The sequence below is a fragment of the Sturnus vulgaris genome, chromosome 29 (assembly GCF_052056855.1).
Source record: "Sturnus vulgaris isolate bStuVul1 chromosome 29, bStuVul1.hap1, whole genome shotgun sequence".
NCBI classification, from domain to species: Eukaryota; Metazoa; Chordata; class Aves; order Passeriformes; family Sturnidae; genus Sturnus; species Sturnus vulgaris.
Window position 1 is genome coordinate 5,256,849 of NC_142271.1, and position 27,671 is coordinate 5,284,519.

Here is a 27,671-nt window from a genome sequence, read left to right on the forward strand (position 1 = left end):
AACTTTTCTGGAACAATTTACTGAGGAATAAATCTGCTGCTGCTTTCAAGCAGAAGCAGAGGAGATGTGAAAATGAATCAGGATCCTGAATCAGGAAGGAAAAGACGTTCCAAAAATTAATCGTGCTGCTTAGCACAGAACAAAACTCGAGTTTTTCCAGCTGTGTTATTCCTCCTTCGGTTGGAAACTCTTATTAGGGGCTGCTTATGGCACTAGGCTGCTGAGATTCAGAGCCAGTGTTTTAATCCATCCTTCAAATTAGAATCCTCGAAAAGGATTTAGATATCCTTGGCTTATCCTGTCCTCAGGAGTACACGGGGAGACGTCAAATTCAGCTTCTCATAAGCCCGGATTCAGCCGGCCCAGCTCTGCCCTCGCTGCAGCTGCTCCCACCTCCCTTCTCTCCCCAAACCCACAGAAATCCGGCGAGAATTCTGAATAAATGAACGAGTGAGAGCAGCAGAGAAGGCTCAGTGCTGTCCTGTGGGGATGTGTCCAAAGGAGAAATGGCCCTCCCGGCCAGCAGGGAGGGGTGACAGTGACCTCCCCATCCCTGTGCCACCCCCGGGGCTGGCAGGAGAAGGTCACTCGCAGTGGCCGGGGACACGCAGCCCCAGCTCCGGCCACCCCAGCCGTGCCCAGGGGAAGGTCTGGCATCAGCGCCGCTGTCCCCGGAGCTGCTGCAATCCAAGATATTTTCCTTTTCGCGTTCCCCACGAGCACGGGAGCCTCGGCTGGGGGGGAGATAATTCCTGAGTGTCGCAGCCCGGCTGTCCCTGCAGAGGGGACAAGGCTTTTCCCCCGGTGTCCCTTCCAGGACAGGATCCTGGGGACACAGCCACACAAAGCGGGTGGGATGCGGCCGCGCTCCGGCAGAAAACGCTGGGGAAAAAAAAAACAAAACTGGTTGTGCTTCGTGGGACCCACCCCCGGGGAATGCACGGAGCCCACCCGGGACACCCCAGCCCCGCGGGGGTGACTGTCCAGCGGGGATTCCCGAGGAGAAGCCGCTGCGGGGACATTCCCAGGGCACACCCGGGGAATCCCAAAGCGAGGAGCGCGCCCGCGGGGGAAACATCGCTCGGGGGCTGCGAGTGCGAAGCGTCCCCGATCCACGGGGAGGGTTTTGGGGGGGGTTCCCCACGGGGCCGGTCCCGGTGCCACCCCCGCCCTCCCCGGCCGTGTCTCCTCCCTCCCGGCCGGTCCAAGGCGCCTGCGCTGCCCCGCGCCCGCCGCTCCGAGCCCATGGCATCGCCGGCCGTGGGGCCGTGCCCCCGCCCGCTGCCGCCCCCCGAGCCCGGCTCCATGCCCCGGCTCCATGCCCCCACGGGCGGCCGCTCCCCGGCGAGCCCCGGCGGGGCCCGGGCTGCCAGGAGGCTGCGGCGGCGCGGGGGAGCCCCGAGGTCGCTGCCCGACGTGCGGAGCATCTTCGGGGCGCCGCGGGATCCCCCCGAGCGCGGCCGCGGGCACCGCTTCGCCCCGCGGCTGCCGCGCCGAGGATGGTGCGACCTGTGCGGGGAGGCGGTGCGGGAGCGCGCCCTGCGCTGCGACTGTGAGTGCTGGCCCCGTCCTGCTGGCCCCGTCCTGTTGTCCCCTGCTTGTCCCTCGCTGTCCTGGACCCCTGTCCTGCATCCCTTCCCCTGCATCCCCGCCCGCTGTTGCCGTCCCGCATCCTTTACTCTGCCTTCCCGGACCCTCTCCCTCGCGTTCGCCCCAGCTCTGCGCCCTCAGCTCCGGCTTTGGTCCCTGCCGGGTCCCCCCGGGGGAGTCCCGGGGGCTGCGCATGGGGAGGGAGCGGGCCGGGGTCTTCTGGTGCTGCCGGGCGGGTTTGGAAAATGAAGCCGTTCCAGGAAAAAGGAGATGAGCGGCTCATGGGCGGGGTTGGCATCGGCAGCTCGCGGTGAGCAGGGAGGGTTCGTGTTTGTAAAGCTTTTACAGTGAGGGGTAAAGTCCTCCAGAATTTGTAAGTTGGCCTGAAGCTCTGCCCAAACTGCTGGGGTGAGGGAATTTGTGGCGGTGAGAGGCACCGAGGTGTTCTGGTGTCGGATCCGTGCTGCTCCGGTGCTGTTCGTGCTCTGCGGAGAGATTCACCCTCTCCCTGTGTGGGAAGGGGCAGGAGGGGCCCGAGGTGACCCAGCTGGGGCTGGCAGTGCCACCCGCGCCGTGTCCCTTGTCCCGAGTGCTGCTCCCGCTCCCTGGCGAGGTGTGACCCGTGTTTGGTGCTGCAGGAGGGGAACGAGGAGGTTTTTAGCAAATTTGTGTCACTGATAATTTGGGGATTTGTGCCCTGCTGGCTGTGAAACCGCTCCTGTCCAGCACAGCCCCTCTGGCTGGGGGAAAACTCTTTTGGGATGCAGCTGCTGGGGCTTGAGGGACTTGAAAATTTGCTGGTCAGGGTCAGCTGAGCCTCTTGAATTTTGGCAGAAGGTGTCAATGCCGATGCCATTCCCTGCAGGTTTGTGCCCATAAAATCACCCGTAACCCGTGTGGGTGTGGAGGGCAGGGAGGTGATGCCCGTGATAATTTGGGGCTGCGCCGCGTCCCACAGCGGGCTGGGGATGGGGGACGCGGCTCTGCTCATTTTTGGGGTTGTTTGGGAGCGCCGTGCCGGGCACATACAGCAGCACCGGGACAATTAATGCCCGGCTCAGCCAGGTCGGGTCCTAAAGCTTGGCTTTCCTTAGACTTCGAGCCAGTTCTGCGTTTCTGGTGGGGATTTGCGGGGCTCTCGGTGCCGTTTGGGATGAAGAGATCGGCACAGACAGCAGCACCAGATGGCCCCGCTGCAGCGCATTAAGGCTTTAACCCTGCCCGATGTTCATTAAATGTAACCCGGCCGCCACCGCAACGTGACACGGGCACACGCCGGGGCTGGGACCTCGGTGGGACCCTGGGAGGGAGATGTAAATCTCATTTCTAGGGTGCACCTCTGCTTTCTGCCTGGTGTTGCTGATGAATTCCCTCAAAAGCTGCTCAGGGCCAGGTGATTGCCCAGGGCTGGGAGCTCCTGGCACGCTGCGGGGAATGTGTGAATGAGGGTGCTTAAAGAAATGTCGAGTTTAGGAGAAATAAGGTTCATTTGAGGGGAAGAAACTTTGCCGAGGCTCTGTTGTCAAACCTTGGGAATTGGGGTCAGGTGGGAGGTGAGGTCCTGGCTTTTGTGCTTTTAAATCCTGATTTGAAGTACAAATTCACAGGATTTTGTGGTGTTGTGAAATGCTGTATAAATAGCTGTTTTGAGCGACTTCTCCTCTGGCAGGATGTTTTCCATACTTATATTGAAACAGATTTTAAAGAACTCTATTTCCCTTTTCATTTCAGAGAATTATGCAGACTGTGGGAGTAGTTCTGCCTCAAAAATTCCCCAAACAACTGGAATGGAGGGGGAGGGACACTCATATCTGCATTCCCTGTCATCCCAATAGTGATTCCCATTAAAAATGCCTGAGAGCTGCAGACAGGGCATGCTCTCCCCGCTTGCTGAACATTTATTTTTTTTTCTTTCTGATGCAGAGTTGCTGCTTGTTTGCTTTTGACTTGCAGCCTGAGGATACTCAGGTTTTTGTTTGTACAGTTCTGGCCTATTTTTATTTACATCAGATCTAGTTGTATTTAGTAGAATGGGAAAGTGGCATTTATTTATTATAATTATTGACTGTTCAGTCTGGAGAAAAGGAGGCTCAGGGGGATCTTGTCTGATTTTTAACCCAAGTCCTGCCTGTAGCTGCTGCACCTGGGGCTGATGCAGGTGTTGCCTGAGACATGGGAGCCTTTTTTTTTCCCTGCTTTTATTTGGGGTGTTCCAGGCTCTGTGCAGGACAGACATCCATCGTGCTGCCCCCACCGGTGCCAGTGTGAAAGGATGGCGAGCTGGGAGCTCGGGAGTGAATCCTGCTGGCATTCCCTGAAAATCCTTGTTTCCAGCCGTGGAGGGAATGCATTTGGGCACGAGTGGCTGTGCCTTGAATGTCTCCTGTGTGATGTGCGTGGCTTTGTGCTGCTGGCACGTCTCGGAGCTGAGGCTGCAGTTAAGTAAATAATCTCGTGTCGGGGTGTCAGTGTCTGTCCTGCTGCTCGGGGACAGCTTTTCCTGCCAGGTTTTCCCGGCAGGGAGGAGCAGGGGGCTGGATGGGCAGGGTGCAGGGATGCTCTGGGGTGTTTGGGTGCAGTTCTTGGGTGTCCTGGTGACTAATGCAGCTTCAAAGCCCTCTGTGTGTCCTTTGGGACAGCACAGAAACCAGGCTGGGCTCGGAGCTGGGGCAGCTTCCTGGTGGGAAGGGTTGGGCAGACACCAGCTGGGAATGGCTCAAGTACTTCCCTAGCTCTTGGTGTCTCTGATAACCAAAAATCAAGTATTTTGATATCTGTGTTGATAAAACATCACATTGTTGGCTGAAGGGTTTCTTTGCAAGAAAACCACCCCAGCTGCCCGTGCTTCCCTGTGGGCAGCCCTGGAGGGAAAGCTCAGAGCGTGCCCAGCCCCTCTGCAGGCGCAGTCACACCTGGAGCCAGCGTTTGATCTGCAGATCTTGCCCCACAGATCCAGCCCAGCAAAGCTGCTCAGAATCCAGACGGGTTTTGTGCCTCTGCTCTGGAGCCGCCCTGAGCAGCTCGCTCTGACTGCGGCTCTGCGCTGAGCCAGCCCCGATTTCCTTAAGGAGGGAGGTGGTAAAACCCCATTTCTCTTTCTAATTTGTAGGGCAAGCTTGAGTTCTAACGCTGCTGGTTCCCCAGGAGCAGTTTGTTTAAAGATAAGGAATTCTTTCCCGAGTGTTTTAGGGAGCCCAGGCTCACCTGGAGGAGGCTCTGCTCACCCCGCTGCTGCTTTTTGGGACACGGAGGTTTTTGTGTCTCCACATCCTCCCACACTCAGTCTCGCCACCGTAAACAATAATAGCTGACAGTTCACAGGACCCACAGCGCTTTGCATTTCTGTCCCATTTAGCTGATCCAGGCAGATTCCTGAGGTTTTTCCTGCTGCCAGGTGACTCGGGCAGGTGGGTGAGGACGGGGTGGGGTCCGGGGTGCCCCAGGCAGGGCGTGCTCCTCGCTGGGAGGAGATGGAGCAGTGGGGAGGGACAGGGACCTGCCCAGAGCCCTGGGACAGGCTCCTGGCGTGGCTCAGGGCTGCCAGGGTCATGTTCCCTGCTGCATTTCCCTCCAGCGCCTTGGGAAGGGTTTATGGAGAGAGGCACCGGCCGAGGCTCCAGCTCTCACCTTGCAGGTTGGTTTTTTGGGCTTCTCCCTCTGCTTCAGCCCAGTGAAGCTCAGTGCAGGTTGCTGGCGTGGCTGTGGGAAGGAGGGAGGTGCTCAGAGAAATTCCCCGAGATAAATCCTTGCTTTGGCTGCTCGGGGTGGTTAAATCCCACCTTTGTCACTCCCTGTGTTGTGCTGGATGCTGTTGGTGAGCAGAGAGGGGACGGTGACAGAGTTCAGGGGCCTTGTTAAACTGGTGTTCGTGTCTCACCCCATCCCTTGACACCTGGTACAGCTGTAACTGCTCCACCACGGAATGGTTTGGGTGGGAAGGACCTCAAAACTCGTCTCATCCCACCCTCTGCCATGGCAGGAACACCTTCCACTGCCCCAGGCTGCTCCAGCCTGGCCTTGGGCACTGCCAGGGATCTGCTGCTCTGGGCACCCTGTGCCAGGGCCTGCCCACCCTCCTAGAGAAGGATTTATTGCCAATATCTCATCTAAATCTCTCCTCTTTTAGTTTAAAACCATCCCCCTTGTCCCATCACCCTCTTCTTAAAAATGCCCAGATTTTCATGGATGCTCTACAAGCCTCTCTTAACTCTGTGCAAGAGTTTAAATCAATTTTATAAATATAGTTAATCTCACTGTATACCTTTAACCTCTGATGAAACACTGGGGACTTTTTTATCCCTCAAACTTTTAAAGACTGCAAGGAAAAGCAGCAAAGGGAGAAGAGAGGATGCCGGGAGGAGACCTCCCAGCACACAGCCGAGTCCTGTGCTTTCTCTCTCTAATCTCTTCCGTTGGGTTGTTTTATCTTATCAAGCAAAAAGCCCCAGAAATAGAAAGTTTTCCATGGCTTACAGGAGATGCACAAGCCCCGAGCTGCGCTCCCTGCTCAGAAAAAATAAATAAATAACCGCAGATGGCAGCAGGTTGTAAATGGACAATGTCAGTGCTTTATCTCCGTGGGGGGAAAGGCTTCTCGTGGGAGCAGACACAACTTGCTCTGGTGCTTGCTGTGTCCCAGAGCATTTGGGGTTGGAACGTGCCTGGAGAGCTCCTGGCCCCCTGTCCCGAGGATGACGGACGGGAGGGCAGGAGCAGCCACTTGCTTCGGGCTTGTGACAAAGAGAATCCGTAAAATCTTCAGGCACTTCCCCAAATCCAAGCCCTGGTCCGTGGGACTGCGCCTGCCAAGGAGACCCAGCAGGGAGGTGCTGCTGGTTCGAGGTAGGTGATGCTGGGCTTTGGGGTTTTTTTGGGCTGGGTTTGCAGGTTTGCTGCTGCTCTGTGGGGTGCAGGGTTTGTCTTGGCACTGCTGAGCCTGGCCTGGCCGCTGGGATCCTGCCTGGCACATCCCAGGGCTGGCACCACACCTGTGGCACCAGGTGGTGTCACCTTCTCCTCTGCAGCCTGCCCTGGCAGGAGCAGGTGCTGTCCCACCTGCCCATCCCAAGGAAAATTTGGGGTTTTGTTAAATAATTGCTCCAGAGCATCTGCCAGCAGCTGGGGCTGTGCTGCAGACACTGCAGTGACACAGGGACAGCACAGAGGGGTGGCTGTCACTGAGGGAGCCTTCCCTGCTCTGCACAAACAGAAACAGCCCCTGGGGCTTGCCAGAGTTTGCAATAAATGAACCCAAACCAGCTGGTTTGGACCTAAAACTGCCAGGAAGGGAGTGCAGGGATGGAGCTGCAGGGCTGGGGCTGGCTCAGTGCCCCCGGGGAGGGTTGCAGGAGGACTGAGACCCTTCCCTGGGTGATGCACTGTCCCTTCCTGCTGTCCTGGTGCCACAGGTGCCACATCCTGAGGTCACCCCAGTGACGTCAGGCACGGGAGCACCACGTCAAGCTAAAAAGAAAAAAACAAACAAACAAACAAAAAAAACTAACCAAAAAACCCCTCAATTTCCAAGTGTTCCTTTGTTTGACTGGAATGGAAATTATCTTGAAGCCTAAGTGGAGGCATCCTGCTCCTCTTGGCAAACTGGTCACGTGGCTGCTTCCTAAAGCTGTGCAGGGTTTCTAAAATTAGTGTTCCCCACCGGATCGCCAGTGATTAGGGTCTGTTAATAGGTGAGGGTGACTAAGGAGGTGTCACACTTTAATCCCACAAAGAAATGCCACAATGGGCCTGATCCGGAGGAAGTGCTTGGGAATTGGCATTTCTGTGGTCCAAATTACCTGTGCCACACCTTTGGCTGCTTTTGCCCTGCACGCTGGAGCTGCCCAGATGTGAAAATCTGGGCAGAGGGGACGTTGTGGAGGTGACAGATGCTCAGGTGAACCCACAGCTGGAGCATTCTCCAGCTGGCAGCTCCAGCAAAGACTTGGCCAATGTCCCCCCATTAAAAGGCTTTTCCAGTTGCTGGAAATGTCATGCATTAAATTACTGTGTAACTGCAGCTTATCTCTAATTAAAAAAAAAAAAAAAAAAAAAAAAAAAAAAGCCAAATCTCCCTGCTTTTCCCCCAGGCTTACTTGAGACAACTGACTTGGAATAGGAGAATGACAGACAGCTCACGCCAGATGAATGTTAAATGATAAATGATTTCCCTGTATCCCCTGGAGATTGATGTTTCCCCCCTCAGGCACCAGCTCCCAGCAGTGGTTCAGCTCCTCTCCTTCATTCTCACACACTGGAGAATTCACCAGAGCTGAGCAGAAATCGGTTTCCAAACCAAACATGGGATATTCCTTTGCTTTCCTGCAAGCCCCAGACATTCAAAACCAATGACCCAAATGCTAAAGGAAAAAAAAAAAAAAAGGGAAGGAAGAAAAAGGAAGAAGATGTATATTTAAAATACAAGTTGAGTGGCTCTTAGCAAGGTCCTGGGGCTGGTGCAGGGCCAGGCACTCACATCCCTCTGTGGAGTGAACTCTTGCCTTGCTTTTAGGGTATAATTATTTTTTTCCAGGTTGGTGACCGCTCAGGAATTCTGGGCAGTGTAAAAAGTAAATTTAAGGCTGTTTGTCCGGCAGTTAAAAATTAAAAGGCTCAGATGGGCCGTTAAAGAGGAGGAAGGAGGGTTTGGAGGAGCTGGGACTTGCAGGGAGGGATTAGCAGGAGGGGTGGCCATGAATGTGGGATAACTGGAGCTGGCTGTGTCAAACGAGCCCCTCTGCAGCTGGGGGTGAGCAGGACCCTGTGCCTGAAGGGGTTAAAGCTGGTCTGTGCAGAGTCAGCTGGGCACGAATGGGTTAATGTCTGACATTGGGGCAGCATCCAAAGAAAACAGCTACAGAAATGCCTTGGTGCACCTGGGGACAGGAGATCACAGCCTCTGCTGGGCTGGGATGTGTCCCTGCCCCCTCCAGGGTGGATTTGGGACTGCTGGTGGCAGATCCAGATTTGGGGTTGCTGGTGGCAAATCCAGATTTGGGACTGCTGGTGGCACATCCAGATTTGGGGTTGCTGGTGGCCTCTGTCACCAGAGCTGGCCCTTGGAGATTTCATGTTTAGGCCCTGGCACAGAGCAGCTGTGGCTGCCCCTGGATCCCTGGAAGTGTCCAAGGCCAGGTTGGACAGGCTTGGAGCATCCTGGGATGGTGGAACTGGATGATCATTAATGTCCCTTCCAGCCCAAACCCTTCTGTGCTATTTAATGACTTTAAACAATGTGATGTCTGCCCAAAGATATTTCCCGGTGATGGGAGGTGAAGGATCCTCTCCCTGTGCACTGGCCAGGATTTGCTGCAGGTGGCACCTCCCAGGAGCAGAGCTGGCATGGGCTGCCCCGAGGTTTGGTGGGATTTGAGGATTTCCCCGTCCAGGATGTGTGGCACGAACGTGGCTTGTGCTGCTCCAGGGACACGGGATTCCCTGGGGAGAGCGTGTGGGAGCGATTTTGGCTCTGGATGAGGTTTTGTGGTGCCTCTCCTCCCCTGCAGGAGTGAGCAGGGACATGTGTGTGATTGGGGACATGTGTGTGAACATGGACATGTGTGTGAGCAGGGACATGTGTGTTAACATGGACATGTGTTCCAGGGGACATGAACAGGGACTTGTGTGTTCAAAGGGACACGTGTTTGAATGGGGACATGTGTGTTCACATGGACATGTGTGTGAACATGGAATGTGCCCGCTCCAGCTCTGGAATCCCTCTGGCTGTGATCCATCCCTTCCCCTGGCTCCCCCCTCTGTCCCCCAGCCCTCCCCAGCTCTGGGTACCCAACGCTGTCCCTCCTGTCGCTGCAGACTGCAGGTACACGTGTCACCAGGAGTGCCGCAGCCTCATCCAGCTGGATTGTCGCCGGCCGGGCCAGTGCCAGAGCCAGCTGTCCCCGGAGGGCACGCTGCTGCCAGCCTGCAGCCAGGTACGCGGGGAGGGCTTGGGGGGACACAGAGATGATTCCCTGCTCCCGGGGGGTTCTCCAGGAGGGAGGGCAGGTCAGAGCCCAGCTGTGAGTGTCACTGTGAGTGTCACTGTGAGTGTCACTGTGAGTGTCACTGATGTGCCACCTGCAGCCCGTGGTGCCCAGCCTGGCTGGGTGTGCTCTGCCGGGATGGAGGTTGGGAATGTTGGCATCACCTCCTCCCCTGGAAAGGTGTGTGAGGAGCCCTGTGTTCAAAACGCTGTCACCTGAGCTGCTGTCACCTGGGGCAGAGCGGTGCCCTGCAGAGACATCAACCTCTGCATGGCCCCAATCCCAGTGCCTGCAGGGAATTGGGATACTGGGATGGGATACTGGGATGGGATACTGGGATGGGATACTGGGATGGGATACTGGAATGGGATGGGATACTGGGATGGGATGGGATGGGATGGGATGGGATGGGATGGGATGGGATGGGATGGGATGGGATGGGATGGGATGGTCCCAGCACTGCCATCAGCAGCACAGATGCATTTCCCAGGGCACGAGCAGGGATTTGCAAGGAGTGCTGGGTGCCAGCCTTGTTTTGAGAGTTTCAGTGGTCCCGGGGGATGGAGACTCTTCAATCTGTGTTAGGATGTGCAGTTAATCCCAGACTTACTCCGGAAGGCTCAGCTTTGCTTTAATCCCCCCGGGGTCCTGCAGTGTCTGGGGCTCCTGCGTGGGTGGCTCAGGCTGCAGGGCCAGGGAGGCTCTCACCCTCCGGATGAGATGGGAGATGCTGGGAGACCTGCCTGGATGGATTTGGCTGGGATGGAGCCTTTTCAGGCTCCGTGTGCTTTCTGGAAATGTTTGGAACAGCTCCTCAGGGAAGTGGTGGAGTCAGCATGCCTCGAAGTGTTCAAACAACGAGTGGATGTGGCACTCGATGATCTGGCTTAGTGGGTGTGGTGGGATTCAGTCAAAGGTCTTTTCCAGCCTTGATGATTCTGTGGTTCTGTGTTCTGTCCCTCATTACATCCCCCTGTTTATGTCCCTCTTCCTGGAGGACCTTGACGTGCTCGTGCAGAACTGGGGATGGGAACATTTTGCACTTTTCCAAGGGCAAACACGGGGTTTCTGTTTGGGCTGTAGGGTTTGGTTTTCATCCATCCTTTGCTGGGCAGTTGCTACTCAGAATAAAATGATCAGAAGAGATCTGAAGTGGAACGGGATTGATCTTCCTAAATTCTGCATTATAAAAGGGCTCAGAGTGAATTCTCCACTCCAGGTGTTTGTATAAGGGAGTGAAGTTAAATCTGTGTGTGGTTACATCTCCTTAGGATGTCACTGGGCTTCCCCCAGCAATGCTGAGCTCTTGGAAAAATGAGGAAAGCTCGTTTCATCTTCAGGGTGATCACCCCAGCCAGGGTTATTGATGGGCCTAATAACAAACAGGGAGCCTGTGCTCGTGGCCATCCATCACCCTGCCACGGCCCTGCTGTCACCCTGGGCAGGGGGAGGCATCCTGTGACATAAAAAGTGTCTCTCCAATTCCAGCAGCAGACAGAAATCCATCAGCCCATCCCAAAGTCCCAGCTGGGGATTGCACCTCGGAATCCTGAGCACAGCAAAGGCCTGGCTGGGTTCCTGTGGCCGTGCTGGGGGTGTGGGGGCTGATTTGAGGGTTAATGAGGGTAAATCTCTGCACTAAAGCTCCATTATTCCTTAAGGATAATGGATATTCAGCGACAAATCATTGCCAGGTTTGCTTGATCTGAGCAGGCAGCCACGTTCCTGCAGGGTTTCTGTTGGTCAGGCAGGTTTTGCTGCTGGGGAGGAGGAGGATGGAGGGAAAATAATGTCAATATTCCAATAGGAGACTAACAGGATGCCTGAATACATTGGCAGGAGGGGAAGAGGCCTGAAAACACACGAAAAAATTAATAGCTGGCATAATTGGAAGTCATTAAATCATATTACCAAAATTAAGCAAAGTGGAAGCGTCAGAGAAATAACTATTTTAATATCACCTATTTAAGGACTGTTACCATGTAATACCAGGCATTAATAATTTGAGCTTTGATCCAGTTAAGTATTTAGGAGTGTTTTACATTTGGGTCCCAGATCAGCCTCCCAGGGTGACATCAAGACTCTGCTGAAGCCTCTTCTGTTCTCAGCAGCACCAGGGAACCAGCAAACTCCCTGGATTTGGCAGGGCAGGTGTTGTGCTGTGAGCTGGTGCAGGGCACCGGGGTCACTGGGGTTTTGGGGGGCTGATGTGCAGGTAACCATTGTGTGGAGCTGCTGCTGAACAAAGGGGTCAAAGTTATTTGGTTTATTTGGCTTTGTTCTATTTTTTTATGGAGCTGATGTCCCAAGCAGGTGACTGCAAGGAATAAATGAGGGATTCTTGGAGAATCTCATGGAGCATCCAGAGGTTGTACCCTGGTTCCACTGGGAAACTTTTGGGCTGAGGCTCCACAGAAGACCCCAGTGCTGATGCTCCCAACCCTCACTTTCTGCTGGTGTTGCACATGCTCAATTTAAGCTTCTTTCTCCTCTAAATTTATCCCTGTGGAGCAGAGGGGGTTGTGCTGCTGCAGGAACACGCTGCTGCCATAAGAACGTGGCTTATTTATTCCCTCTGCAAATAAGGCTCTTGGATTCTTGCCTTCCTCTTTGTGAGCTGCAGATGTTGCCAGGCTTTCCATCTCCATCCCCGTTTGTATTCATGGGATGCTGCTGTGGTGGGCACGGAGCTCTCAAAGCTTTGTAGCAATTGAAGTTCTTCAACAGATACAGCTGGAAGGGTTTGGAGCAACATCTGCAATCTGTCAAGAGGAGAGGTTTTGGTGCTGGGTGGTGGCTTGTGGTGGGAAGGTCTGGAGGAGCAAGTTGAAATGAGATCTTGGGAAGAAATTCTTCCCTTTTAGTGTGGTGAGGCGCTGGCACAGGGTGCCCAGAGCAGCTGTGGCTGCCCTTGGATCCCTGGCAGTGCCCAAGGCCAGGCTGGATGAGGCTGGGAGCAGCCTGGGATGGTGGAAGGTGTCCCTGCTGTGGCATCCTGAAGGCAGGAGAGCCCTTCCCTTTCCCAGCCCCACAAATCCCTGTGATCCTCACCAAGCAGGAAGGTCAGGGCTGCTCTAACAGCAGGACCCAGGAGGTGAGCAGCTTCTTCCTGGGCTGCAGTCCAAGCTGCCTCAGTCTGGGTGCTGAAATTGCTCCTGCTGCTCTGAAATCAGCTGCAGGGCAGAGAGGCACCCACGGGCAGAGAGGCACCCACTCGTGATGGCTCCTGGCACCCCGAGGGGAGTCTGAGCTGTATCCTCACCTGCCTCCCCCCTTCCCCACCACCTCCATTCCCTCAGGTGATGCCACGGCAGCTCCCGGGGATGCTCCAGCAGGCACGGAGCAGCTCCCAGCCCTCTGTGGCACCGCGTTTTGTTTCTCTAAGATGATGTCAGGGGTCCCGTTGTGTGTCTCCAAGGTGGTCCCCAGGGATCCCCAGGGGCCAGGGCCAAGCCCAGCACCTCGGCTGCGAGCGGGGTGAGAAATTTTGCAAGAGGAAGTGGCCGGGCTGCGGCAGTGCGAGGCGAGGGCAGGAAGGGGAGGCGATGCTGCTGCCGCTGCTGCGCGGGCACCCCCGGCAGCGGCGGGCGCAGCTGGAGCGAACTGGGAGCGAACTGGGAGCGAACTGGGAGCCGTGCCCGTTCCATGCCGGCTCAGCGCCGCCGCGCAGGGAGGAGGGTGCGGCAAGGGAAGGGTTACCCGGCAAGGGAAGGGTTACCCGGCACGGCCGCCTGTTAAGCAGGAGCAGCTCGGCAGGATGAGCACAAGGAGCTGTTGCAGATAAGCGGCGAGCCGGGGATGTGAGCGCTGCGGGGACCCCGATGCTCGCCGGCCCCCCGAGCCCCCCGGCTCGCCCGCAGCCCCTCGCCACTGCCCGGCTCCCATGACCATCGGCAGCAGCAGCAGCAGCAGCAGCATGAGCAGCGGCTACTGCAGCTTGGATGAAGACCTCGAGGATTGTTTTTTCACGGCCAAAACCTCGTTCTTCCGCAGCGCGCAGAGCAAGGTCCCTGCCAAGGTAACGCAACTCGTGCGCAGGGCCGGGGGATGCCGGGGGTGCCGCACGTTCGGCTGCGGCTGCTGCCAAAAAGGAGCTGGTGCCGGGGTCAGGGCAGAGCTGCCGGCAGGGAAGGGGTTCTGCCCTCTCCTGCACCGCTGCGGTTTTTTTTTTTTTTTTTTTTTTTTCTCCGTCTTTTTCACGCCGGGTTTCCCCCGTTCCGCGGGGATTCACGCCGGCTCTCCGTGGGTTTTTTCAGCGTTGGGTGAAATCGTTCAGCAGCCTTTAGGCAGCTGTCAGGGTGAGGGATCTGTGGGTGTGGCCTTGCAGGATCTGGGTGGAAATCGCACCTGTGCGGTGGATGGGAAAGTTCAGGGCAGGATTAATGTGTGAACTGATTAACACGATGATGAACGTGGTCCTTTTCTGGGAGCCTGGGGCTGTGTGTGCCTGCCTGGGAGAAGGACAGAGGGTTTGGGCAGGCAGTGTTTCACCCAGGATGAGATTTGTGTCTCAGCAACATTGGCAAGGCTGCTTAGGCAGTTTTTAAATGTCTATTTTGAAAATAAATAAATAAATTTAAAACCCTTGTCATGAACTTTGGGGCCCCAACCAGAGCTGAGCATAAAAGGAGAAGGTGCTGGTGCAGAAGTGGGAGTTTCACACGGGAACCCTGCAGCACTCAGAGATCAAATCTGGCCCAGGGAGCAGCTTTTTCACTTAAAATCCTCCTTTAAACCACCAGCACCGACGTGCTCCTGGTCAGCCTCTGCTGTATTTGCACCCCCAGCAGGTGCTTCGGGGTTCAGCTTCCTGCAGCAGCTCCAAGGGCTCTCCTTGGGCAGGGGGAGCTTCAGTCAGCTGGGAATTTTATTGAATTTCTCTGCAGACATGGTTTAAGAGGGGATATTCCCCGCTAGCCAGCAGCTCCCTCTCGCTATGATTAACCGACACGTAGTGCTGGTTTTTAAATGTCATTTGATGATTCATTTGTGTAGGAGATGGAGGAGATTGGGGTGCTGGTGCAGCCAGAGCTGCTCTGTTTGAGCCAGGGCACTGCAGATCCTGGGGAACCTCTGGGAATCAGCCTGGTGCTGTTGCTGTTTGGGATTTCTCCCTCTCAGAAGGGTCAGAGGCTGCTGCAGCCTCTTTTTGCCCAGCTCCTCACCTGGATGTGAGCAGCGTGGGTGGCAGAGCTCAGGCTGCCAGAGAAGATGGAGCCTATCAGGGGTTTGGTGTTGTGGGGAGGAAATGGTTCCTGTGCATGAAAAAAAAAAAAAAAAAGCCCCACATGCACTAAACATGCTGGTGAACCCAAGTGGTGTTGTGTAATGGGGCTGTGTGAGGAGGTGGATTCTCACAGAGGTAAAAACCACGCTCAGGTCTTGGTGGAGGGAGGTTTTGGGGGGGTTCATGGCTTGTTTGGGGTTGGGGGTGGTGCAGGTCCTGCAGGAGGAAGAAGAGGTGGTGGACATCTCTCTTGGGTTTTGATTCACTCCCTGTCTCTCTCTTGGCACCTTATTTAAATGATAATTATTGAATGTGGAACATTTCCCCCCCCCCCACCCCCCTCAAAAGCTGTGTGTGATAACAACTCTGTTTTTCACCACCTGCTCCTGGCCACAGGGTGAAAACATCAGCTGAGACCCCAGGGGGAGCTGAGCTGGTGGATGTGTTTGGGAATGGTGATGATTGTCCATCCTGGTGATTCCTGAGCCAGGACAGGGCTGGCAGTGTGGCAGGGCCTGCTCTGGGCAGGAGGAAGCTAAATATGGAGAATTTAGAGATTCATGTCCTGAAAGACACAGGAAACATCTCCGAGGAGGAAATGAGGTGTGGGTGGGTAGGAGGGGACACAGGCACTGCATGGAGTGGGATTTGGTCTGTGGGATTACAGAAACAATTTTTCTGATTGGAACAACTATATTAGTCTGTAGAAGAAGCACTTTCTAGGAATGCTGTAATTCCTTTTTATTTTCAGAGCCATCAGTGAAATCACTTTTCATTAGCAAAGAGCTGGTTTAGGTCTCAGATGTGACCTCACCCCTGAGGATCCATTGCTTTGCATTTTCGGGTCTCTCCAGCTGAATGGCTTCAGTGGCTTCTGCCTGAAGCCTGACTGCTTAAAACTCTGCAAAATTGCTCCTGGAGTCCTGGATCAGTGGCTGATGAGAGAGCTGGCTCCGAGGGGGAAGGGAATGTCCAGGGATGGGAAGCACAGGAGGGGCAGAACCCAAGCAAGGGCTGGGTGAAGGGATCTCCAAGATCCCAGCCAGTCTTACCCCATGACCCCAGGGCTGGCTGGTGCTCGGGGCAGGGTTTTGGGGTGCAGGGAACCAGCTGGGGCTGGCTGGGCAGCACGGGCATGGCCAGCCTGGTGCAATGCAGAGGAGCTCCAGCCTGGACCCCCCTGAGATGCAGCTCCCTGTGAGGACCTTGTCAGCTCTCAGTGCTGAGCTGAGATGTGGCAGGAAAAATCGGTTTCTAAGTGAAGTCTCCATGGCAATCAAAACACTGAGCCCGTCTTCACTTGCTCTAACCTCTCTGAAATGCAGCAGCCATCCCTCTCCCTGCTCTAGAGCAGCACAGCTCTGCTGTCTGCTGCCTTTTCCTCTGAACCCCAAAGAAAACCACAGCACTTCATCTGAATTTCTCAAAGGGAGGGAAATGTTGGGGCTATTTAAAGATTTTTTTGTTGTTGTTGTTTTTTTTTTCAGTCCATATCTCTTGTATGATTCTCCCCCCTACCTGTCTGTGCTGGATCCTTTCCCAGTTTAGTGAGCCCTGGCAGTGGGTGTTGAAGGGCAGGTGTTGGGTGTTGTGCAGGGATGGAGAACTCTGTGAGAGCAGAGATGTCCCAGCTCTGGTGACAGCCCTGTCCCCAGTGTCCCCCAAGCTGCCACCACTCCCTGCTGCAGCTGGATTTACAGATCTGAGCTGCTGGTCCTCACATTTCTGACTCAAATCTGAAGCATTCACGTTTATTTCCAGTCCTTTGTGTGTGTGGTTGCAGGTGATGCTGCTCTGAACTGCAGTTCCACAGCCAGGGACACTCACATGTGCTTCTCCAGGCTTTGTTTCCTGGTGTTTTAAGGCAAATATTTCCTTAATAAGCAGAAAAATTGAGGATTGATGGCCCAGATGATAAAATCCCTTCAGAGGAGATCTCTGAAATGTTCCTGCAGTCTGAACAAGGAGCCAAAGGGAGAGCTTGGGTCGTGGGTTTGGGAATGTGAGCTGTCACTGCCTGGCTGGTGGAAACGGTGGTGGAGCAGTGCCCGAGCACACCAGGGAGGACTTGGCCACTCCTGCCTCGAGATCAGACTGCCAAGAATGTGGTGATGCTGGGCCAGATCCATCCCCAGTGCTCTGCTCTTCCAATTCATTAACCAAAGAGCTGGTGAGGAGAACTGGCAGGGAGTGAGGGGCAGGGATGGTGGCCCCGGGGCTGCAGGGATGGTGGCCCCGGGGCTGCAGGGATGATGGCCCTGGCTCCAGGGAGTGTTCACCACACTCAGACTTTGTGCCTCTGCTGCTGTCCCGTGCCTGGTTTGCTGGTGAAGCCTCAGTTCCAGAGCTCTGGTCCTCCAGGCTGTGACCACACAGCAGCTCCTGGAGTGGGGCAGTGGTGGGACAGCTCCTGGGTCCCACCTGGAGCTGTTATTCCCAAATCAGGGGCCCAACGTGATGCAGAGCTGCTGCCTTGGCTGCTTTTGAAAGGTTTTTAAGTTGGGAGTTGATCTGAGAAGGTGAGAGGCTGTAGGGACAGTGCTCTTTGAATGTGGGGTGTGTTTCTCCTGGCATCCTTGTAAATGGAAATATCCATCACGGGAGGTTTCCTTGTTGCCTCTCTTGGCTTAGAACTCTTTTGAGAGCTGTCACCATCATCTCGGTGGCCTCTGGGTTGTCCATAAAAGCCTGGCAGGAGTTTCCAGCTCATTAGATGAGTGCTGGCTAGCACTGAGTGCAGCCTGGTGGTGAACCCTGCCCAGCCCCGGGCCATGGGCTTTGTGTGCCACGGTCCTGTCCCTTCCCAGAGCTCGTCCCGGGCAGCTTTTGTCCCGTGGAGCATTAGCCCAAGTGCCAGCTGAGGCTCCAGTCATTCCTTACAATGGGGATTTCTTACAGCTGAGCAATGATGTGAGTTGTGGAGGGCAGGGGGGAGGGCACAGGCGAGTCCTGTGCTGCTGTGGATGTCCCAAATTGCTGCGTCCAGACTGTCCTGGCAGTGTCACAGGGCTGGCAAAGCCTCACCTGCTGAGTCTGGGGTGTTTTACCTGTGGCCCTGCAGTGCTGTGCAGCAGGATTTCTATGGAGCAGGCGTGGAGCCCTCCTGGCAGCTCCGGGCTTTTCCCGTGGTTTTCCTGCTGGTCACACAGGAGGGTGGCACTGGGAATGTGCCCGTTCCTGTGGCTGCCACCCTGATGTCCTGGAGGGTGGCACTGGGAATGTGCCCGTTCCTCTGGCTGCCACCCTGATGTCCTGGAGGGTGGCACTGGGATTGTGCCCGTTCCTCTGGCTGCCACCCGGATGTCCTGTGGCCGCTGGCCAGGTGGTCCCCAGGGATGGCTGAGCTGGCTCATCCCTGTTTTCCAGGCAGGGAAGCTGCAAGGCCCAGCAGGGTCGAGGTGCAGATCAGAGATGTGGTTTTGTTACCAGCTCGTTTCATCCTGTCGCGGTACAACAGGAAATGTGGCAACGGTTTATGGTTAAAAGCTTCTGTTTTTCTTCCTTTAGCCAGAATTGCAGATTCTGCACCAGAAATTTTGCACAACCAGGGGTTGGGATTGTTTTGTGAGGAGCAAGAAGTGGCTGATCTGGTCATGCAGGAGGAGCATCTCTTCTCTTCCCAAGCTGTGGCTGCTCTTCCCAGGGCTCCTGGGCCACAGGGCTGGTTTGGTTCTGGAAGCAGAAAAGCAGAATATTTAGGTGTGCAGGATTGGGATGGATGGGTGGCCCTTGCTTGGGGGGCTCGTGGTGTTGCCTGGCCTGAGCATCACTTGATGAAGGGTTGAGCCCTTGGATCCTCAGTGCCTTTATGGGGCTCCCCCTTCCCTAAACAGCTCCTGGAGCTGGGCTGGCCCCACTCTGGGTCCTCTGGGACAACTGGCTGGAGTTTGCCTTGATTCTTCTCCCATGACTTCACTGTGTGTCCCCAGGTTTGATCTGGACACTGACCTGTCATAAAAGATATCCATAAAAGAATAAAAGAAATATAAAAGAAATGATCAAAGCTTTCTTCCCCTGGAGTGGGAGGGTGTGGGAGGAAGTGGGGCTGGGCAGGCTGCAGGTACCCCTGAGTACAGGTGCAGTGTGGGGAAGGCAGGACACCACAGCTCTCACAGGTTTGTGACAGAGTGTGCAGTGAGGTGACATCGTGTGACACCGGTGACGTGCTCCTGAGCCAGGCCCCTTCCTGCTGTGAGTGGTTTGGGTTTCTTGGAAGCCAAAATCTTCCTCATCTGCCCGTGCCTGCTGCCAGGCCCTGGGGCAGCGCTCCAGGCTCCTGCTGCCCTGCTGTGCCGTGTCCCTCCATGGAAACCGAGCTGCTCCCTGGCTCTTAATTGCTGCCACGAGCTGTGTCCCTCAGCTGGGAACATCACACAGGGGAGGGACCTGGGGACGAGAAAACTGCAGGGACAAGGACAGGGAGAGCTGCTGGGTTTGCTTTTGCCAAAAGCAAAACCCACTTTGTGTGTCTGGATGAGGGATGGATGCAGGAATGGATGGATGATGGGATGGATGATGGAGGGATGGATGGTGGGATGGAGGGATGCTCTCTATGCTGGGCTGTGTTTGTACCGTGGGTTATGTTGTGATGCCCTCAGCTCTGCACCTCTCTGTGTGCAGGAGGGGACAATCCTGGGGGTCCCCTGCCCTCTCTGACTGCGTGGTTGGGGTGGGGGCCAGCCCTGGTGAGGGGCAGCACAGCTGTGCCTGTCTCAGTGCTGTGACATGAGGAAGTGCAGGGTTTCTGAGAGTTCATCTTCTGTTAACTTATAGGGAAGGGATGGGGTTTTTTGTTGTTTTTCTTTATTTTTTTTTCCTTTTCCATCTTGCTGCTTTCAAAATCTCAACCCTCAGCATGATTTCTAAAAATGATTTTTAAGGACTCCCCTGCCAGCCCAGCACCTGTGTGTGGCCAAGACTTGATGCAGTGTGAGCCAAAGGACTCTGACAGATGGGGAGTTCTGATAAAGGGATGTTTATGTGCAGGTCTCAAATAACCCAGGAAAGCTTTGCTTTAATTGCCATAGGATGCTTTGGGTTGGAAGGGACCTTAAAGCTCATCCAGTGCCACTCCTGCCATGGGCAGGGACACCTTCCACTGTCACAGGGTGCTCCAGCCTGGCCTTGGGCACTTCAGGGATCCAGGGGCAGCCACAGCTGCTCTGGGCACCTGTGCCAGGGCCTGCCACCCTCCCAGGGATGGATTTCTCCCCAGTATCTCATGTAAATCTCCCCTCTTTGAGTTCAAAGCCATCACCCCTTGTCCTGTCACTCCATGCCTTTGGCTGAAGCCCCTCTCCCTCTCTTGCAGTGACCCAGGAGGCTGCACCCCAGTGCCACTGGTGTCCCCTGCTCCACCTGGGTTTGCTGCTCTGGAAATTGGGAAATCATGAAGTGTCACTGGGGAATGGCCTCAGTGAATCCAGGGCTCCCCAGTCCCAGCACTGCAGCTGCCTTGCCAGATTGCAGCCACGGCTTCAGTTTGTCCTCTGCTTCATTCTCCTCCTGAAAGAAATACCATGGGTAGCCTTGGGCAATATTGGCTGATTTACAGCTCTGCTGTGTCCTTGTCCTGTGTGCTCTGGGGCTGGCTGGGAAGAGAAAAGCTTTGCTCCCCAAGCTGCCTTTTTCCCCCCCTTCTTTTTTTTTCCTTCTCAGAGGTTACAGTTTTCATTCTGAGCCTTCCCAGCCTTGATGGCACATCCCTTCACGCTTTCTGCTCCCTGCTAATGCCAACTTCTGAGCAAGCCCACATAAAATCTGGGCAAAATGCATTCCCAGGCTGTCACCAGGGAAGGTGGAGAGTTCTGGGAAGGCAGCAGAGCTCTGAGATCCAGCCCACTGAGCATTGCCCAAGACACACAGAGGCTTGTTTGCTGCAGATGGAGCAGATAAAGCAGGCAGGGCTGTACAGCAGACCTGCCCTCCTGGCTGGAGGGGAGCCAGGGCAGGTTTGGACTGGATAGTTGTGACAATTTCTTCATGAAAGCGTGGTCAGGTGTTGGAACAGGCTGCCCGGGGGAGTGGTGGTGTCACCCTCCCTGGAAGTGACACTTGGGGACATGGTTTAATGGTGCTGTGTTGACAGCTGGACTCGATCTCAGAGATCTTTTCCGACTTTAATGATTCTGTGATTATTCATTAGTGACATTTCCATGGGTAGAGCCCACCTACAGGTCAGATGTGTTGGTTTTGGAGGAAATTGCCCCAAAGCTGGGTGAGCAGCAGCCTCTGTCCCCCTCTGGGTGAGCCCACAGGGACACTGAGCAGTTTCTGACACGGGCTGGGGTGCCTGGACTGGCCCTGCAGTGCCTGATTTATTATCAGTCACACTGCCAGCCTGCTTCTCGTGTGCTTTTATTGCTCTGAGCTGTAATTTCCCAAGCTTTGGACAAGAGCAGTGAGAGATTTAAACTCCAGGCTCTGCCTGGGTGAACCCACTGGAAGCTGCATGAGTTTTGGGGAGTCAGAGCTGTGAATACTGGAAATAGGATGGGATTTTTTCTTCTTGCATTGCAAGAAGGAACTAAATGCTCACAGGTGCAGGTGGCTTTGCTTTGGAAGTGAGTTTTAAAGGCTGGAATTTTTGTCCTGGTTTGTACTGGGCTGTTTTGCTGCCCTGTGTCACCACCTGGTGCATTTCGTGGTGCCCTCCACTGTCTGTCCCTGGTGTCAGAGGTGCTTTGGGCTTGGGATGTGGCATCCTGCACACTCAGGGACCATCCCCCCCCTGCTCCATCCCTGTGCAGGATCCCTTCCTGCTTTCCCAGGAAAACGTGGAGCTGAACAGATGGAGTGTTACCCAACACACAAAGCAGCTAAAGCCCCGCTCTTGTGATTGCAGAATGTGACACAAACGGTAGAAGAAGAAAAACCCGAGCCTCCGACGGTCCAGGAGATCAAACAGAAGATTGAAAAGTACAATGCAAAGGTCACCAACTGCCTGTTGATGAAACTGGTACGTACTGGGCTGGTTTCCCCTCACACACAGAGTCTGGTGCTGGTTTCTGTGGGGAAGGTGTCACTGGGGGGAGGGTGGCTGTCAAGCTGCTTTTCCTCCTGCTTGGCTTTCCAGTGTCACTGGCACCCCAGGTAACCCCTCCCTGCCTCCATCCCTTCCTGCTGCCACAAGGAGTTGCCAGGAAAGCCTTGTCCCAGGTGGGTGAGCCATGGTGGAAGAACCAGGCTGCAGTTCAGCAGCTGTTGGAAGTGGGTTTAGGAACACAAAACCTTTCTAGAGAGAGATGCTCTGCCCTCACCACTGACTGTGCAGAGCCAGGATTTTCTCCTGATTCCTGCATTTTTGTGGAGCTGAGGGTGGGATCAGCTGATGTCCAGGGACGATTTGTTACATGGATATGTGAGAATCCCTTAAATGGGGAAAAACACATAAGGAATAATTTTGGGAGATCCTGCTGAACCAGGGGTTTCAAATCCATATTAAGTGCAACTACAAATTCCATGTAATGGAATTTCCATAACTGCCTCGTAGCAGGGCTGGTTTGAAATCAAACAAGATCCCACAGTGGAGAGGAAGGGATGAGTCATTACCAAGAGAAAATCAGTAGTGACTGTCCTGAAATTACTGGGTATTTTTGCCATGATTAATGAGAAACGCTGGAAGTCTCAGAGTGTGAGGTTGGTACTTGGGGTGCTCTCAAGCACCCAACTTGTCAGGTTGTTTTCTTTAATGAGCTAAGCAGTTAATAGTTGTTATAAAGTTGTTTATTGCAGAAGAACATCAGTTTTGAAAGCAAAAGTCACAGGTACTAAAGTTTATGCTAAGTTTTGGTATAAAGTCCCAAATAGAAGTAGAAGCAAAGCAAAAGTAAATGGCAAAAGCAATGGCAAAGAGTAAAAAGCAAAAGCAGCAGCTCTCTCTAGAGCATGTTCTTATATAGAAACTTTCCAACAAGCTAAGACACAAACTATGACCACCACTTCTTAATCTATTAAAATTTTAGTTTCTTAGCACACCAGGCTATGTATAAACTACATATATGGTTTATTTTGTTCTGTCTAAAAAATGTAAGCAATATTTTTACTATAGTTTTACTGTATTTAAAACTATGTTCTGGGAGCTTCCACGGAACTCTAGTATCAAAGAACATGTTTTTTAACTTTCATTAGAACTCGAACTTTTACACTGGTATTTAAGACCTTTTACTTACTAAAAGCACTTAAAACCCATTCTACTTACTTACTTCCTTGGTTATACTAAAACTTTCAATATTTGTTGTGAAAAGAATCTACAAGCAGTTATTAATAAGACATCGTAGAAGAAGCAAAAAGACTTATGTGGTCTTATGGACTGTAAAATTAAGTAACTGAGGAAATCAGAAGTAATGGATATATTTCTACAGAGGTGTTAGCACTCAGGCCAGCTATAGTTGACAGTGATATTATAAGCAGAACTAACATAGACAAAAGTGATGGCAGGAACACTAAGGTAGGTAGGCACCTCTATTTATGTGTGAGCAGCTTAACATACTTCAACCTATCCAAAGGCTTTAATTCAATCTCTACACTCTGATTTCTCTCTGAAAAATTCAGAGACACTCCTGACTTACTAACTCCAACACCAGAGCAGGGCCAGCTCCTGCTGTCACCTCCCCCCCCAGCCTCTTGTGGTGAAAAAAAGGGTCTGGAGAAGCTGCCTGGAGCCTGATGGTTGTGTGCTTTGCCCCAGAACGAGGATGGCACGTACACAGGCTTCATCAAGGTGCATCTGAAGCTGCGGCGCCCGGTGACGGTGCCGGCCGGGATCCGGCCCCAGTCCATCTACGATGCCCTCAAAGAGGTGAACCTGGCAGAGATGACGGACAAGAGAACCTCCTTCTACCTGCCCCTCGATGCCATCAAGCAGCTGCACATCAGCAGCACGACCACGGTGAGCGAGGTGATCCAGGGGCTCCTGAAGAAGTTCATGGTGGTGGATAACCCCCAGAAGTTTGCGCTTTTCAAGGAGATGCGGAAAGAGGGGCAAGGTGAGTTCGGGGCCTGGCGCCTGCCTGCTCTCCCTGGGGTGGTGATTTTGGCTTCTGTGTGTCCTGTAGGACTCACTGGGGTGTCGTGCAGGAGGTGATGCTGCGTAGGTTAACGGGGAATTGTTTTCAGAAGGGGTTGAAACCAGCTGAGACCTTACAGGGGTTGTTACGAATGTGTGATAGAGCCCTGTGATCCCGAGCATCCTGTTCCATGCTCCAGCTGAGCTCCCTGTGCCCTGGCAGCCCTGATCTCACTGGGGGTGTCTGCTGTCCTTGCAGTGCTCCTCCAGAAGCTCCCTCTCACCGAGTACCCCCTGTACCTGCGGCTGCTGGCGGGCCCTGACACGGATGTGCTGAGCTTTGTGCTGAAGGAAAACGAAACGGGGGAAGTTGAGGTGCGTTGGTGACTTTTCCTTGGTTCTCACACGAATGTGGAGCACATGGCAGAGCTGGGAGATGCTGCAGAGGCCTGGGTTGGTCTTTTATTGCTTCTAAGTGATCTGGGTTTTTAAAACAATTCAGACTTGAGCTGTGAAAATGCTGAGGCCACTTTTGATGGCCACTCCATAATCTGTTTATGGAACCCAGCAGTGCCGCCCCAAGGTTAATCCTCACTAATTAGATTAGCTGAGCACTGTTATAAGTAATCCACTAATTTAAGTAAAAGCCAGGGACACTCAGACAATAAATTCACAGGTTTTGGTTGAAATTTTGCTCCTCACCGCAGTGAAGCAGATGCTGGGAGCTGCTGCATCCTGCAGGATTCTGCTTCCCCTGCTGTGGGGTGGGAGGATTGGGACAGTCCTTCATGCTGTAGCCCCTTATCCCATCTCTCTCACAACATGAGGTTAAAATCCCTGGAGATCAGACACATTTAAATGTATTTTATTGCTCCTCCTCACAGATGCAGAGGTAAGAACCCACAAAGCCCACCAGGTGTGTGCTCACTTTGCCTCTGTGCTGGTTTTGCAGTGGGACGCGTTCTCCATCCCAGAGCTGCAGAACTTCCTGATGATCCTGGACAAAGAAGAGAAGGAGAAAATCCAGCAAGTGCACAGGAAGTACGAGAGGTTCAAACAGAGACTGCAACAGACCCTGAAAGAAGCCCGAGGCAAACCTGGATAACCTTCAGGAGGCACTGGGCATCAGACTAAGCTAGAGACTGTTTTTAAATGAAAAGACTTCTCAGGACACCTTAGTAGTCATTCTCCCTCTTCAACCTTCCATAAGGACTGGCTCCCAGCGCCCCTAAAGTGATCCTATTGCATTTTCTTCTTCTGAAACCTCTTCTCCCAGGACCAGAGCCAGTCCAAGAACGGGAAGCCTGTTTTAAAAACAGCTTCAACAAAGCAAACACAGCTGCTGGTTGGCTTTCCAGCCGTGCCACCCTCTGGAGAGGCTGCGTGGAAAATTCTCGGTGTGACACCCAACAGGACCCATCTGCTGGCTGAAGTTTTGAGCAGGGCAGCTCCTGCTGTTGCTGCTCCTCCCAGCGAGCTGCTTGTTCCTGTTTGGAGGTGCTGTGGCCCACAGTGCCCTCGTGGCCCAGTTCTGGTTTCGTAAGGAGAGCACAGGAAACAGCAGGGAAAGGGGAGGAGGTTGTTGCACCAAGCCACGTGGGTGTTGCAGCTTTAACCAAGCCCTGGACTTGTTCAGGGCTCAGGCAGACAGGGAAATGCCAGGTTATGACACCAAGGCAGCTGCAACACCCCAACAGTCTGTTAGTAAATCTTACTGCAACTTGGTAATAGTAATTCCCAGGAAGATCATTCGTTTTGATTCTATTTGACTTCTGATTTTGAAAAGAGCTGAATTACAGTAACTGTCCCTGATGCTTAGCTAAGTTAGCCAGTGTTTCACCAGTTCTCTACTCTGTAGGAATTGGGACCTATGTTTCCAGAAATTCTGTTTGAAAAGTGTAAAGGTGATGGTCGGGGCACAGGCTGAGGGTTCAGTGTTGGAGGCTTAGCAATACGTGTCCATCAGAGGAACCCAGGAAAAGTCAAAACCCTTCACAAATGAGATTTTGAGCTGTGAATGTGCCTGGCCCCGAGGGAGAGGAACCCCATCCAGGGCTGGGGGGTGGAGGTGGCACCAAGAAAGGGAATTCCTGTCCTTGGATGCTTTCTGCTCACCTCTCCTGTGCTTCCTCCTGCTCCTTGTAGTGCTGTCCCAGCCCTGCTGTCCCTGTCACACCCTCCCTGTGCCCTGTTCTCCCTCGCCACTCTCAACTGGTGCTGTTCCCAGGATTTGCTGTCTCTGTGGAGTCAGGAGAGGACAGCAAGTCTCTCTCTGCCTGTCTCAGGGCTCCCACCAGGCCGAGCATCCCTCAGCAGATCCTGGAGCTGCAGGCTCGGTCCCTGGTGCTGAGGAATCGCTGCTGGGCTGGGAATGCTCCAGGGATCCCTGGGGAGAGGATGGGCCCCATGTTTACCCTCAGTGCTTGGTCCCAAGCACGCTGCACACCCAGGGCCAGCCCTCCCTCTGTTCACAGCACAGGGAATGTCACTGCTGGAGTGGGAAGGAGCAGGGAAAGGGGTTGGTGTGCTCATGAGCAGCCCTTGGAGCTCACTGTGGCTGCTGTGACCCCACCTGTGCCCAGGGCGAGGAGGGCCAGCAGGCTATTGGGGAACAGGGAGGACTCTCAAATTTACCTCAGTGCCTTTTTTTTCCCTTAAGTGTGAAAACTTTGCATTTGGGCGAAGGAGGAAGCTGTGCAGAGGCCTTGTCCCTCCTGTCCCACAGCACGGATGTGATGATCCCCTTGTGTCCGGGCAGGGATGAGGAACTGGTTTGGTTTTTTTTTCTGGAAGGTGACTGCTTGGGATTATTTTATTTTCCAGATTTTGAGTATGTTTGTTTCCAAACCTTATGAGAGTAACTGCATCACTTGGACCCTCGGTTGGTGTGAAAGCCACTTTGTGCCAAGCTCAGCTGCAGCTCCTGTTGTGGCCAGCAGTGAGGGTTTGCTCTGTGGTGCAGAGGAGCCTCCAGCTGTACTGTACTCAACACCCAACGACCTTTAACAACTGCTGGCAGCCACAGAGCAGCACTTGCCACGCTCTGGGGCTCTCGGTCCAGCTACAAGCAGGCTTAGCACTTCACTGTTCACTTGTGGAGTCATTTCAATACCGTTTATCTGGTGCTTTGAGCCTTGACAGCACCGTATAAATACTTCAGTTCCACCGTGGGGAAGAACGCTGTAAAAACTGCCAGTGGCTCTCAGAGGGAAGAGCCACACGCTTGGCTTGAAAATCCCTTTTCTTTCTGGCTAAAAGTTGTGCAGGTTTCCTTTTTTGAATTCTTTTCAGCGAGTTTTGGTGAGTGTCCCCTCTCCCTTCCTGGCCCCAGCATGTCTTTGACAGTTTGTAGAAGGCATGGCTTCGTATGCAATCACTGTGGATGCTGCTGAAAACCTCCTGCCACCAGCAGGGCTCGCTCGTTTGGTTTTTTTTTTCAATTTGAGGGGCATTTGAAGAGTTGGTGGGTGCTGAAAATCAAATTCTCATGGGTCAGTTGAGCTGTTTTTAGAAGTATTTGCCCCGTCTTTAAGCGCAAAATCCTGTTGGCAGTGCCTTTGGTTAGCAATTGTCTCGCCTAGGTCGTGTGAGTTTATTTTCCATGGCTACTGTAAAACCTGTAAAATAATGTGTATAGAATGGAATAGTAGAGCTTCTATGGCAAAGTGAAATGCATTTTTGCAATGCTGTAATTTATTTTTACTACTCCCTAGTGATTCTATGGCATTTTTACAAAATGTCTCACTCTCAGCTTTTTTTGAAGGTTCTGGAACTATTCATATGCAGACAGTGTAAGAGACAATGATAATAAAACTGTCAGTAATTAAAGAAATCTCTTGGCCTTCTGTTTCTGGTGCCCTCCTATGGA

General features: G+C 53.6%; 1 protein-coding gene across 2 annotated transcripts; it reads left to right on the top strand.

Annotated features, from left to right (window-relative positions):
- The first annotated feature begins 1,245 nt into the window (after positions 1–1,245).
- RASSF5 (Ras association domain family member 5) lies at positions 1,246–27,635 on the top strand. Of its 2 annotated transcripts, XM_088180319.1 has the most exons (6): positions 1,246–1,552; positions 9,400–9,518; positions 21,641–21,754; positions 23,486–23,783; positions 24,063–24,178; positions 24,756–27,635. In XM_088180319.1, exons 1-6 carry the CDS (start codon positions 1,246–1,248, stop codon positions 24,906–24,908), a joined length of 1,107 nt encoding a protein of 368 aa, XP_088036445.1. In that variant the 3' UTR covers positions 24,909–27,635. The 2 variants fall into 2 exon arrangements, with proteins under 2 accessions (XP_088036445.1, XP_014728161.2); XM_014872675.2 differs by lacking the exons at positions 1,246–1,552; positions 9,400–9,518 and adding an exon at positions 13,198–13,587.
- The last annotated feature ends 36 nt before the right edge of the window (positions 27,636–27,671 follow it).